Genomic DNA, 14748 nt, shown 5'->3' with positions numbered 1-14748 from the left:
AAAAGTTATTTAAGGAGTGTATTTGTACTAAGTTTGTTTTGTAACAAACATCTCACATTTTCCAAAAACTGTGTATTTTAAAATGTCTGCTTGTGTCTGTATGTGTGGATGGATATGTGCGTGTGTGCGAGTGTATACCTGTCCTTTTTTCCCCCTAAGGTAAGTCTTTCCGCTCCCGGGATTGGAATGGCTCCTTACCCTCTCCCTTAAAACCCACTTCCTTTCGTCTTCCCCTCTCCTTCCCTCTTTCCTGATGAGGCAACAGTTTGTTGCGAAAGCTTGAATTTTGTGTGTGTGTTTGTGTTTGTTTGTGTGTCTATCGACCTGCCAGCGCTTTTGTTCGGTAAGTCACCTCATCTTTGTTTTTATATTAAAATGTATACTTACTCACAATTACCCTATTTAAGTAATTTTGAGTTGTAAAATGTCATCGTGTCAAAATTCCACTGTCGTAGTTTTATAGACCCATTTTTTTCTGATTACAAAAACATATTACTTTTCTAGAACAACGTGCCAGTTTGTAAAACATTCAAATTAGAAAATTTTACTTTCCAGAAAATTTTTGGCAGACTTTGGATTTCCAAGTGCACATTAAAACTTCCATTTCACTAAATAGTACGTGACTTTTTGCTATTTTTTTGGATTACACAGTTTATAGTTAACCAGTATAACTTCACTGCCTATTATGTTTCTGTATTTTTTACTTTTCCTGTCTTTGATGTTACAGTCCCGGGAGCGGAAAGACTTACCTTAGCGGGAAAAAAGGACGGGTATACACTCGCACACACACACACATATCCATCCACACATTTACAGACACAAGCAGACATATTTAAAGACAAAGAGTTTGGGCAGAGATGTCAGTCGAGGCGGAAGTGCAGAGGCAAAGATGATGTTGAATGACAGGTGAGGTATGAGTGGCGGCAACTTGAAATTAGCGGAGATTGAGGCCTGGTGGGTAACGGGAAGAGAGGATATATTGAAGAGCAAGTTCCCATCTCCGGAGTTCGGATAGGTTGGTGTTGGTGGGAAGTATCCAGATAACCCGGACGGTGTAACACTGTGCCAAGATGTGCTGGCTGTGCACCGAGGCATGTTTAGCCACAGGGTGATCCTCATTACCAACAAACACTGTCTCCCTGTGTCCATTCATGCGAATGGACAGTTTGTTGCTGGTCATTCCCACATAGAATGCATCACAGTGTAGGCAGGTCAGTTGGTAAATCACGTGGGTGCTTTCACACGTGGCTCTGCCTTTGATCGTGTACACCTTCCGGGTTACAGGACTGGAGTAGGTGGTGGTAGGAGGGTGCATGGGACAGGTTTTACACCGGGGGCGGTTACAAGGATAGGAGCCAGAGGGTAGGGAAGGTGGTTTGGGGATTTCATAGGGATGAACTAACAGGTTACGAAGGTTAGGTGGACGGCGGAAAGACACTCTTGGTGGAGTGGGGAGGATTTCATGAAGGATGGATCTCATTTCAGGGCAGGATTTGAGGAAGTCGTATCCCTGCTGGAGAGCCACATTCAGAGTCTGGTCCAGTCCCGGAAAGTATCCTGTCACAAGTGGGGCACTCTTGTGGTTCTTCTGTGGGGGATTCTGGGTTTGAGGGGGGGGATGAGGAAGTGGCTCTGGTTATTTGTTTCTGTACCAGGTCGGAAGGGTAGTTGCGGGATGCGAAAGCTGTTGTCAGGTTGTTGGTGTAATGGTTCAGGGATTCCGGACTGCAGCAGATTCGTTTGCCACGAAGACCTAGGCTGTAGGGAAGGGACCGTTTGATGTGGAATGGGTGGCAGCTGTCATAATGGAGGTACTGTTGCTTGTTGGTGTGTTTGATGTGGACGGACGTGTGAAGCTGGCCATTGGACAGGTGGAGGTCAACGTCAAGGGAAGTGGCATGGGATTTAGAGTAGGACCAGGTGAATCTGATGGAACCAAAGGAGTTGAGGTTGGAGAGGAAATTCTGGAGTTCTTCTTCACTGTGAGTCCAGATCATGAAGATGTCATCAATAAATCTGTACCAAACTTTGGGTTGGCAGGCCTGGGTAACCAAGAAGGCTTCCTCTAAGCGACCCATGAATAGGTTGGCGTACGAGGGGGCCATCCTGGTACCCATGGCTGTTCCCTTTAATTGTTGGTATGTCTGGCTTTCTTGGTTACCCAGGCCTGCCAACCCAAAGTTTGGTACATTTTATTATACATGTCTGAAAGAGTGATTGACATACAACTTTTCCACATAGTCACCAAACACATTGAGGCACTTATCATAGTGGTGGACAAGGTTTGAGATACCTTCGTCGTAAAATTCTGCCGACTGAGACTTCAGCCTGAGAGTCACGCCCACCTGCAGTTCCGCGTCAGTATCAAAGCGCTGCGCTGCAAGCCAGTTCTTCATTTAGGAAAACAAGTGGAAGTTGCTTGGTGCAAGATTGGGGCTGTACAGTGGATGAGGGAAAATTTCCCATATGGATGAATTAAGAAGTCTTTTAGTGCAGTTTGCTGTGTGAGGTCGGGCATTGTCGATCAAAAACAAAATTTTGGACCTCAGCTTTCCTCGGCATTTGTTTTGAACTACTCTTCTAAGGCTGTGCAAAGTTTGACAGTACCAAGCAGAATTTATGGTTGCTCCACGTTCGAGAAAATCAATAAGAAACACACCTAGCCTAACCCAAAACACTGTCACCATCAACTTCCTTGCTGACAATGTTTTCAAACATTTTCTCGGTTTTTGGGGGACCTTGTAGGCCCCCACTCTGTGGACTGTAATTTTGTCTCGCAATTGACATGTTCCACCAACATCTCATCACCAGTTACAATTTTATCCAGTAATGAGTCACCATGTTTGTGGTAGGCCTCCAGAAATGTCAACGTTGCCCCCATTCACTGTCCTTTATGGTGCTCGGTAAGCATTTTGGGCACCCATCGTGCACAAAGTTTGTGGTAGCCTAGCTTTTGAGTGACAATTTCAAACAACAAAGTCCGTGAAACTTGTGGAAAGGAAAGCGAAAGCTCCGTTATTGTGAAGAGTGACAGTTTTCACGAATCGTTTCATTAACTTTAGCGACAAGGTCGTCAGTCACAATGTTCGGGCATCCACTGTTCTCTTCATCGTGAACATCGGTTCAGCCATTTTTAAACCGAATCCACCATTTCCATATGGAGCATTCACTCATTATGTTGTTTCCGTACATTTCACGATAAATTACTATAGATTTTAGGTTTTTTGGCAACAAAAACCATATCACAGACTGCACCTCACAACTGGCGGGATTTTCAATTCGGCGCACATTTCAAATTCGAATATCGAAAAAACCAGACGCGCAGAGACGTTCCCGCTGTCACTGACGAATGCCGACTGAGCTGCTGAGCAAGCACATACCAAAATATACGTGATCGGTGTGCACCTAGTGGAGTCTGGTGGGAATGTTCCCTACATTCTGAACACCCTCTGTATTTCACTTCAAACTGGGGAGCTGAATGCCAGGCAGGCACCAGTGCCGTCGCACACTCACCTGACGAATTGCTGCCGGACAGCTCGCCACTCGAACTCGGCGGCAGAGGCGGGAGTGGCCTGTCGGGAGTCCCGGTGGGACTGGTGACGGAGCCCGGCGGGGCGCTGCGCCGCACCACGACACCGTACGGCCTGCGCCGCTCCGCAGCCACAGACGTTCCGTAACCGTAACCGTAGCCGTAGGCGTAGCCCAGGTCGGACAGGTTCACGTAGTTGGCAGCAGAAGTGGCGGGCGGCGGCGAGTTTGGCAGGAACACGTCAGACTCCACACTGTCTGCAATTATAAGGACAGCGTACTGAGCACCTCATTCTCACTGCACAGTGAAGACCTTTTGATCCTACACAAAGTCGGTAAAGTAAATAAAGTCATATAGTATGAAGGCTAGGAGACACTCACCCCCCGGCAGATTCAGCCACCTAATTGGAAATCAGAGATTTAGGAAGCAGATTTTAAATTGTAAGACATTTCCATGGGCAGTTGTGGACTCTGACCACAATCTATTGGTTATGAACCGTACATTACAACTAAAGAAACTGCAAAAAGGTCGGAATTTAAGAAGATGGGATCTGGATAAACTGACTAAACCAGAGGTTGTACAGAGTTTCAGGGAGAGCATAAGGGAACAATTGACAGGAATGGGAGACAGAAATGCAGTAGAAGAAGAATGGGTAGCTCTGAGGGATGAAGTAGTAAAGGCAGCAGAGAATCAGGTAGGTAAAAAGACGAGGGCTAGTAGAAATCCTTGGGTAACAGAAGAAATATTGAATTTGATTGATGAAAGCAGAAAATATAAAAATGCAGTAAATGAAGCAGGCAAAAAGGAATACAAACATCTCAAAAATGAGATCGACAGGAAATCCAAAATGGCTAAGCAGGGACGGCTAGAGGACAAATGTAATGATATAGAGGCTTATCTCACTAGGGGTAAGATAGATACTGCCTACAGGAAAATTAAAGAGACCTTTGGAGAAAAGACAACCACTTGTATGAATATCAAGAGCTCAGATGGAAACCCAATTCTAAGCAAAGAAGGGAAATCAGAAAGGTGGAAGGAATATATAGAGGGTCTATACAAGGGTGATGTACTTGAGGGCAATGTTATGGAAATGGAAGAGGATGTAGATGAAGATGAAAAGGGAGATACGATACTGCGTGAAGAGTTTGACAGAGCACTGAAAGACCTGAGTCGAAACAAGGCCCCGGGAGTAGACAACATTCCATTAGAACTACTGATGGCCTTGGGAGAGCCAGTCCTGACAAATCTCTACCATCTGGTGAGCAAGATGTATGAGACAGGCGAAATACCCTCAGACTTCAAGAAAAATATAATAATTCCAATCCCAAAGAAAGAAGGTGTTGACAGATGTGAAAATTACCGAACTATCAGTTTAATAAGTCACGGCTGCAAAATACTAACGCGAATTCTTTACAGACGAATGTAAAAACTAGTGGAAGCCGACCTTGGGGAAGATCAGTTTGGATTCCGCAGAAATATCGGAACACGTGAGACAATACTGACCCTACGACTTATCTTAGAAGCTAGATTAAGGAAAGGCAAACTTACATTTCTATCATTTGTAGACTTAGAGAAAGCTTTTGACAATGTTCACTGGAATACTCTCTTTCAAATTCTGAAGGTGGCAGGGGTAAAATACAGGGAGCGAAAGGCTATTTACAATTTGTACCAGATGGCCGTTATAAGAATTGAGACACATGAAAGGGAAGCAGTGGTTGGGAAGGGAGTGAGACAGGGCTGTAGCCTCTCCCTGATGTTATTCAATCTGTATATTGAGTAAGCAGTAAAGGAAACAAAAGACAAATTCGGAGTAGGTATTAAAATCCACGGAGAAGAAATAAAAACTTTGATGTTCGCCGATGACATTGTAATTCTGTCAGAGACAGCAAAGGACTTGGAAGAGCAGCTGAACGGAATGGACAGTGTCTTGAAAGGAGGATAATGAGATGAACATCGACAAAAGCAAAACAAGGATAATAGACTGTAGTCGAATTAAGTCGGGTGATGCTGAGGGAATTAGATTAGGAAATGAGACGCGTAAAGTAGTAAAGGAGTTTTGCTACTATTTGGGGAGCAAAATAACTAATGATGGTCGAAGTAGAGAGGATATAAAATGTAAACTGGCAAGGAAAGCGTTTCTGAAGAAGAGAAATTTGTTAACATCGAGTATTGATTTAAGTGTCAGGAAGTCGTTTCTGAAAGTATTTGTATATGGAAGTGAAACGCGGACGATAAATAGTTTCAAAATGTGGTGCTACAGAAGAATGCTGAAGATCAGATGGGTAGATCACATAACTAATGAGGAGGTATTGAATAGAATTGGGGAGAAGAGAAGTTTGTGGCACAACTTGACTAGAAGAAGGGACCGGTTGGTAGGACATGTTCTGAGGCATCAAGGGATCACCAATTTAGTACTGGAGGGGTGCGTGGAGGGTAAAAATCGTAGAGGGAGACCAAGAGATGAATACACTAAGCAGATTCAGAAGGATGTGGGTTGCAGTAGGTACTGGGAGATGAAGAAGCTTGCACAGGATAGAGTAGCGTGGAGAGCTGCATCAAACCAGTCTCAGGACTGAAGACCACAACAACAACAACAACAATTGGAAATGTTTCTCCTGACCACACATACACTGCTGCAAAGTATGTGCTGTGTGTGTAAATGTACCTGTTAATTGTAGATGACTGTAATATGTGTGTGTGTGTGTGTGTGTGTGTGTGTGTGTGTGTGTGTGTTGGGGATGATGAGAGAAGGGAGAGGTTGAAACCTGGTGCAGGCTCATAACCTATTCCTTTCAAAGAGCACCAAGGGAGGTGCCGAAATAAACGTCCCCATCTGACAGCCAGATCACTGTTGATACTGTCACATGGCCACATCTCATGAGACACTGCAGACAGGTTTGAAATTTCATCCGGGACATCGGGCCAAAGACTGGTGATGAGAAATTTTATGCCACCACCTCTCTTCCCTTTGCCAGCCGAATACTGGCAGTGAAAATTTCATCCATCCCCGGGATTCAAACTGGCTTACCTCCGATGATGATTTGGGTTGAGGGGGCGCTCGACCTCACGGTCATCACTGCCCTGACGAAAAGTCAACACGAAATCTCGTGGGTGGGGACGAAGGCTGTCCCCACATGCTGAGCAGTTTATAACGTACTAAAGTCTGCTGCCCTTCTCCACCAGTTTAGGGATGAGGCCTGATAGTTCTCAAAATTTCACCACTCTGTTAGCACTGGTATCGGTATCTGCGAGGACGGTGGGCAGATCTCCCGTGAGACCGACGGCTGCCCTAATATCAGTATACAGGACACACTCAGCCACAATGTGGTGCACTGAAAGCAGCACACCACAAATTTCACAGAAAGGCTGATCCTCCCCTCGGAGGAGGAAGCTATGTGTGAAAGGGCTATGCCCGATGCACAGTCAGGTAAGCAAAACCTCCTTCCACCGGCGAGGCTGACACGAAGTCTGCGAAGCTTTCGTGGTCGGTTTGAGCGACCGCAGTTTTTTGTCCGACACCTGCAACCATTCAGTCTCCCACTGATGCATGGTGCATATGTCAGAAAATGAGATAATGGCATGCAACAGGATGGGACATTGATGGACAGCACCATCTCAACATGCCTCCTTGGCAGCTTTGTCAGCCCTGTATCCCAACATAGCCAAGTACCCAGCAAAAGATCACCTCCTTGCCACAGCGTTGGAGCCGCTGTAAGCAGTCATGGATGATCTGAATCAGCAGGTCTACCGGATTTTTTTTTTTTTGTAAGATAACATTATCGCCGGAGACGAAACCTGTGTTTCATTATGACCCAAAGACAAAGCGCACGAGTGCTGAATGGCATACCACAGCATCCCCACATCCAAACATCCAAAAAAGGCTCACATGAGCAAATCAAAGGTGAAAGCCGTGCCGATTGTGTTTTTTGACGTCAGTCCCCTGAGGCCAAACTGTCAGCGGTGCTTTTTACTGCCAAGTACTTCGCAGACTGAAAGCCAGGGTTCATCACGTGAGGCCAGCCCTTGCCGATGACTGGAAGCTGCATCATGACAATGTGCCGAATCACATCTGCTTTGTGGTGGCCAGCTACCTGGCCGAGAAATTGATTCCGACAATTCCCCAGCCCCCCTACAGTCCCGAAGTGGCCCCACCAAACTTTCTTTTGTTCCCCAAACTAAAACCTTCCTTGAAAGGACACTGTCGTGGGACCCTGGAGGAGATCCGAGCCACCACGACAAGGGCTTTGAAGGCCATCCCGGACTCGGCGTTCGCAGCAGCGTTTGAAACGTGGAAATCTCTCATGCAGCAGGATGTTGACTCAGGGGTCATACATTGAAGAGTAATAAGTGTTTGTAGCAATGTCTACAACAAATTTTGATTCATAAGCTCAGTCTCATTACTTTTTATACAAACCTAGCAAGTGACCTGAAGCATAGGATACGCAGGAATTGGTTACTGTTTGCTGAACTTGTTGTTCAGTAAGGTTATAGGATGACTTGGACGGAAACTGTTGCTTGCTCTAAACTTGAAAAAATGTAAGTTAATGCTGACCATTTTAATTGTGTACTGCTAGACACAGTCATGCTGATACAAAATCTAGGTTCAATTTGCAAAGTGACATTAAATGAAATAAACATATAAGGCTTGTTGTAGGGAAGGCAAAAGGTTGATTTTGGTTTATTGGAAGAATTCTCAAAAAATGTAGCTCATCTATGAAGGAAGAGGAGATTAGTGTTTAATGTCCTGTCGACAGTGAGGTCATTAGAGATGGAGCACAAGCTTGAATTAGGGAATGAAATCGTCCCTGTCCTTTCAAACAAACCATCCCAGCATTAGCCTGAAGCAGTTTAGGGAAATCATGGAAAACCTAAATGAGAATGGTTGGACGCAGGTTTGAACAGTCATCCAGAATGCGAGCCCAGTGTGCTAACCACCACGCTACCTCACCCGGTCTCGTCAATAAAGATGACCCCATTCAGGACACTTGTTCAACCCATTCTTGAGCACTGCTCAAGTGTTTGGGATTCCCACCACACAGGATTAAAGGAAGACATCAAATTGATTCATAGACATGTCACTATATTTCTTACTGGTATGTTAAATCAAAACGTGAGTAGTGTGGAAATTCTACGTGAACTCTAATGGGTATCCCTGGAGGAAAGGCGACATTCTTTTTGCAATACCAGCATTTGCAACAGACTGAAGAACAATTCTGCTGCCACCAATGTAAATCTCACGGAAGGACTGCAAATGTGCAGAAAAACATAAGACAGCCGTTTCTCCCTCATCCCATTTGGAATTGGAAAAGGAAAGGGAATGAGTGTCAGCGGTATAAGTTTACACTCTGCCAAACACCGTATGGCGGCTTGTGGAGTATGTATGTAGATGCAGATGAAGAAACCATTGTGTTGCAGGCATTTCTGGAACGACTCTGAGGTGATTTACAAGTTGGAATGTTTCCTGGACAGTCCAAGTGTAGACTCTTACAACTGAGTTTATCACAAAGTCAACCATTCCAGAAGTTTCAAAGTCATCCATTGTTGGAAAAATGTGACATTTTGGAGAGTTAGCGTAGAGAGAAGAATCCTTGCAGCTTGATCAATGCAAGGTGATAAACAACATTTTATGAGTGCTGGGCTCCCCATGCAGAATCTATTAGTGGTTGCAATGGCACCGAAATGGAGGATGGCACAATGAAGAAGGCAATAGTAAATTGGGCATTTTACTGCCATTTTCTCTCCTTTCAGTCACCAGACAAATGCTGAAATGTCGGATAATGAAATAACTGTATGAGACTGCAAATTCACATGAATAAGTTATAAAATTATGAGACAGAATTACTGCCTAGTAGGTGAGAGTAGGGCAAAGTGAAGCGAAAAATATAAATTCATCTGTAAGAATTTTTATATACTACAGTGTCATGTCAGTACCCAGTTTAATTAAGCACTTAGTAGCACATAACAGAAGGCCCTTTATAGAGCTTTGAAATTATTTCTACTATCTATACTTTTTATTTTTATTTAAATACCTGGCAAATAAGGAAGCACACAAAAGACATGATCAGATGTCAATGTATTTGACACACACACACACACACACACACACACACACACACACACACACACACACCACCAGTGGGTAATAAATGATGAGAGTTGAAGTTCTCTGTAACAGGTGGAACAGCCACTAGAAAGCATTAGTGTCATTTCTGTTTACTGCTGTTACTGTGCCTGTCAAGGTGAACAGGATCAGACGTCGAATGGTTACTGTAAAGGGCAGGGAGATGGTACATACCTGTGAGAGACAGCATTATCAACACCTGACAGTGTTCAAAAGCAGCGTCTTTAAAGAGTCTCCACTGGTCGGCTGGTGAAATTGGGGAGTATCCAGATTTCTGGGACACATGGATGTACTAGTTGCCCAATGTTGGACTACACGGTGTAAGGGTGCAAATGTGTGTGTGTTGGTCAATGGGAGTTAGTGATATGCACCCTTACTGCTGAACTGAGATTGTTGGTGTTCACAGAAACATACGTAAGGCTGAGAGTTGAACTGTGGAAGACTAGGTTTAAGCAGTGCTTAATTTCCAAACTTTTAGGTGCCGGAATGCGCCCCCTTCTAAAACTCCCCCCCCCCCCCCCCCCCCCCTCCTCGCCGGACACAGACAGAGACTTGTGATAAGACTTACAACCAGCTTTCAAATAAAAAATAAAAAAAAAATAAAAGAAAAGGCTTTAAAATTGGAACTTTCATTTGAGAACTATGTTGAGACAGACAGACTTACGGGTCAAACATATACACCTCTGTTCTGCATTGGGAGTTCAAATTTGCCCCCTATGGGAGCTCCCCTCTACTGTATAGCGTCAACCATGTTCGAACAAGGGTGCAGGCAGATCAAGACTGAAAGGTCAGCTGCCAACTTTTAGTCATGCGTGCTCCTTATGCACATTTGATTAGTAGCTATGACATAAATTACGACACGGAATTAAATGATTTCGTGAAAGCACATTATACAGATGTTCACATTCAAACACGGCTCACGTTATTTATTTCTCAGTGACACACATATGAGACGTCACCTTGCTACTACATTGCTGAGGTTGTTGGCAGTTGCAAACAAAAGGCGATATGTACCGATCACAACTTTGGAATGGTACTCAACATATCTTGGGTATACTGTATGTGCGTACACAGACACACACAGACACACACACACACACACACACACACACACACACACACACAAAACACACACACACACAGTACCTCCTGCCCGTCACATCACGTTGGTGACCCATTGTCACGTTCACTCGATCTGGCCAGCGGCAAATTATAATTATGTCATGATTTAATACACGTGTACTATTTCAAATCTCCGTGGTGCTGAACTGTTTAAAAAAAAAAAAAAATCTCTGGGAGGTGCCGGAACGCATTCTGGCTGAAATTAAGCCCTGGGTTTAAGTTATAATAATTACAGGTAAAAGAAAATTGTGTTCCGTTCAGACTGACGTGGTGATTTATGTCAGAGATATTCCAGGGACACCAGACAGCTGCTTGTGATGTCAGAGCGAGCAGGGGCTCAGAGCCCGCCAAGCGATGCTGCGTGGTCCGGAGCTCCAGCCGTGGCGGAGTTCTGTGATCGAGGGACTCAGTAATAAGGAGATCTGTGCATCAATCGGGACCAAATTGACTCAGAACTCTAAAGCCATCTGCCGAGTTTCTGATATCACAGTGTGGAATAGCACATTGCGGAGTCTCTCTGAACATGCAGAGCACGTCAAAAATTCTGAACGTGCGATTGAACATTGACCGATGAGATGGCAGAATGCCACATATGTTACGTGTATGCTATCTCCGTTCATTGCATAGCTGTGAGGCGCTTTCAGTTGAAACCCATACGTACATATGCCATTTCCGAGCACCAGGAAACTGAGGAACTCTCAAAAACATCTCATTAATTGTCATTACCTACATCTACATCTACATCTATATGGATACTCTGCAAATCACATTCAAGTGCCTGGCAGAGGGTTCACTGAACCACCTTCACAATTCTCTATTATTCCAATCTCGTATAGCGCGCGGAAAGAATGAACACCTATATCTTTCCGTACGAGCTCTGATTTCTCTTATTTTATCGTGGTGACCATTCCTCAATGTGTGGGTCGGTGTCAACAAATTTTTTCACATTCGGAGGAGAAAGCTTTTGATTGCAATTTTGTGAGAAGGTTCCATCGCAACAATAAACGCCTTTCTTTTAATGATGTCCAGCCCAAATTCGGTATCATTTCAGTGACACTCTCTCCCATATTTCGCGATAATACAAAACGTGCTGCCTTTCTTTGCACTTTTTCGATGTACTCCATCAGTCCTATCTGGTAAGGATCCCACGCTGCGTAGCGGTATTCTAAAAGAGGACGGACAAGCGTAGTGTAGGCAGTCTCCTTAGTACGTGTGTGTTGCATTTTCTAAGTATCCTGCCAATAAAACGCAGTATTTCGTTAGCCTTCCCAACAACATTTTCTAATGTGTTCCTTCCAATTTAAGTTGTTCATAATTGTAATACGTAGGTCTTTAGTTGTATTTACGGTTTTTGGATTAGACTGATTTATCGTGTAATCGAAGTTTAACGAGTTCCTTTTAGCACTCATGTGGATGACCTCAGACTTTTCGTTATTTAGGGTCAACTGCCACTGTTTGCACCATTCAGATATCTTTTCTAAATCATTTTGCAGTTTGTTTTTATCTGATGACTTTATTAGTCAACAAATGACAGCGTCATCTGCAAACAATCGAAGATAGCTGCTCAGATTGTCTCCCAAATTGTTTATATAGGTAAGGAACAGTAAAGGGCCTGTAACACTACCTTGGGGAATGCCAGAAATCACTTCTGTTTTACTCGATGACTTTCTATCAGTTACTACGAACTGTGACCTCTCTGACAGGAAATCACAAATCCAGTCACATAACTGAGACGATATTCCATAAGCACGCAATTTCACTACGAGCCGCTTGTATGGTACAGTGTCAAAAGCATTCCAGAAATCCAGGAATATGGAATCAATCTGAAATCTCTTGTCAATAGCACTCAACACTTCATTTGAATAAAGAGCTAGTTGTGTTTCACAGGAGTGATGTTTTCTAAATCCATGTTGACTGTGTGTCAATAGACCGTTTCCTTCGAGGTAATTCATAATGTTTGAACATGATATATGTTCTAAAATCCTGCTGCATATCGACATTAATGATATGGGCCCGTAATTTAGTGGATTACTCCTACTACCTTTCTTAAATATTGGTGTGACCTGTGCAACTTTCCAGTCTTTGGGTACGGATCTTTCATCGAGCGAATGGTTCTATATGATTGTTGAGTATGGAGCTAATGCATCAGCATACTATGAAAGGAACCTAATTAGTAGAGAGTCTGGACCAGAACTTGCTTTTATTAAGTGATATACTTGTGGTTAAAGAATTACTGTAATTTGCGTATTATGAGAGTATGCCATCTGAAGGCGACAGCATGTTGAGGATCCATTAAAACCCATTGTTCGTGGTACAATTTGTTATAATTAAATTTCAATTACTAATATAGCTATGATTAAAGCTTTTATGACATGATAACATTCTATATACAGACAATTTCAAAGCGTTGTCGCTTTAGCGCAATGAGTAGCGTCACAGATTCATGACAAAATTTATTATGTAGTGGTTCGTGTCCCACTACATCCAAATATTTTTTTATAACCTTCACCGTTTTAATAGGTTCTGATAGTTTCTTATTAGTTTAACATAATTATGTACTATAACATTTGATGTTATGTAAATGTAAGTGTGCTCCTTTTAAGGAGTGAGTTTCTTTAATTGGCATAATCTGCGGGACACCTTGCACTAATTGCAGTAAGATATTTTACGCTTTCTTTTTTTTTTTTTTTTTTTTTTTTAAGTTTTGTAATTCATATGCAGAGATTCTGCTGCTGAGTAGGAACAATGAACAAGTAAGAATGACTTTAGGGTTTCACTAAAGAGCGATGAAATAATTTTTATCTTGTGTGGAGAACTATTGTAATTTTGTATCACAATATTTGTAATGGGTTTATATAAGCGAATGTCCTTATTGGCTGGACATGGTACGTTCCTTTTTGCCTTATAATGTTTCCATGGATACTGAAGTTTTTATTTGTGTATACTAGAGACAGAAAACCTGACTAGCAAATGGACAAGGCAGGAGAGCGCATTTTAATAGATCTAATATAGGAATTTTACACCCATCAATTTTGTAAACAGAGTGACTTGCGAGCCAGATACAGCCGACAACTGTCACTGGAAAGCGTTACGATTCCATATACCACACCGCGGCTCACGTAACACATGCGCAAGTGCCCCAGGGAAGTGTGGTAGGTCCGTTGTTGTTTTCTATCTACATAAATGATCTTTTGGATAGGGTGGATAGCAATGTGCGGCTGTTTGCTGACGATGCTGTGGTGTATGGGAAGGTGTCGTCGTCGAGTGACTGTAGGAGGATACAAGATGACTCAGACAGGATTTGTGATTGGTGTAAAGAATGGCAGCTAACTCTAAATATAGATAAACGTAAATTAATGCAGATGAATAGGAAAAAGAATCCCATAATGTTTGAATACTCCATTAGTAGTGTAGCGCTTGACACAGTCACGTCGATTGAATATTTGGGTGTAACATTGCAGAGCGATATGAAGTGGGACAAGCATGTAATGGCAGTTGTAGGGAAGGTGGATAGTCGTCTTCGGTTCATTGGTAGAATTTTGGGAAAATGTGGTTCATCTGTAAAGGAGACCGCTTATAAAACACTAATACGACCTATTCTCGAGTACTGCTCGAGCGTTTGGGATCCCTATCAGGTCAGATTGAGGGAGGACATAGAAGCAATTCAGAGGCGGGCTGCTAGATTTGTTACTGGTAGGTTCGATCATCACGCGAGTGTTACGGAAATGCTTCAGGAACTCGGGTGGGAGTCTCTAGAGGAAAGGAGGCGTTCTTTTCGTGAATCGCTACTGAGCAAATTTAGAGAAACAGCATCTGAGGCTGACTGCAGTACAATTTCACTGCCACTAACTTACATTTCGCAGAAAGACCACAAAGATAAAATAAGAGAGATTAGGGCTCGTACAGAGGCATATAGGCAGTCATTTTTCCCTCGTTCTGTCTGGGAGTGGAACAGGGAGAGAAGATGCTAGTTGTG

The 14748-nt window shown here is 43.3% G+C and overlaps 1 protein-coding gene across 1 annotated transcript in view; it reads right to left on the bottom strand.

The window, feature by feature from the left end:
* LOC124719626 (mucin-19-like) overlaps positions 1-14748 on the bottom strand; it is a 367770-nt gene that overhangs the window by 45702 nt on the left and 307320 nt on the right. The window contains exon 23 of the mRNA XM_047244842.1: positions 3514-3786. Coding sequence (XP_047100798.1) covers positions 3514-3786 — 273 coding nt within the window. The remainder of the gene's footprint in view (positions 1-3513; positions 3787-14748) is intronic.

The sequence above is a fragment of the Schistocerca piceifrons genome, chromosome 11 (assembly GCF_021461385.2).
Source record: "Schistocerca piceifrons isolate TAMUIC-IGC-003096 chromosome 11, iqSchPice1.1, whole genome shotgun sequence".
NCBI classification, from domain to species: Eukaryota; Metazoa; Arthropoda; class Insecta; order Orthoptera; family Acrididae; genus Schistocerca; species Schistocerca piceifrons.
Note: the sequence above shows the minus strand (reverse complement) of the source record. Positions and strands in the feature narration are given on the sequence as shown.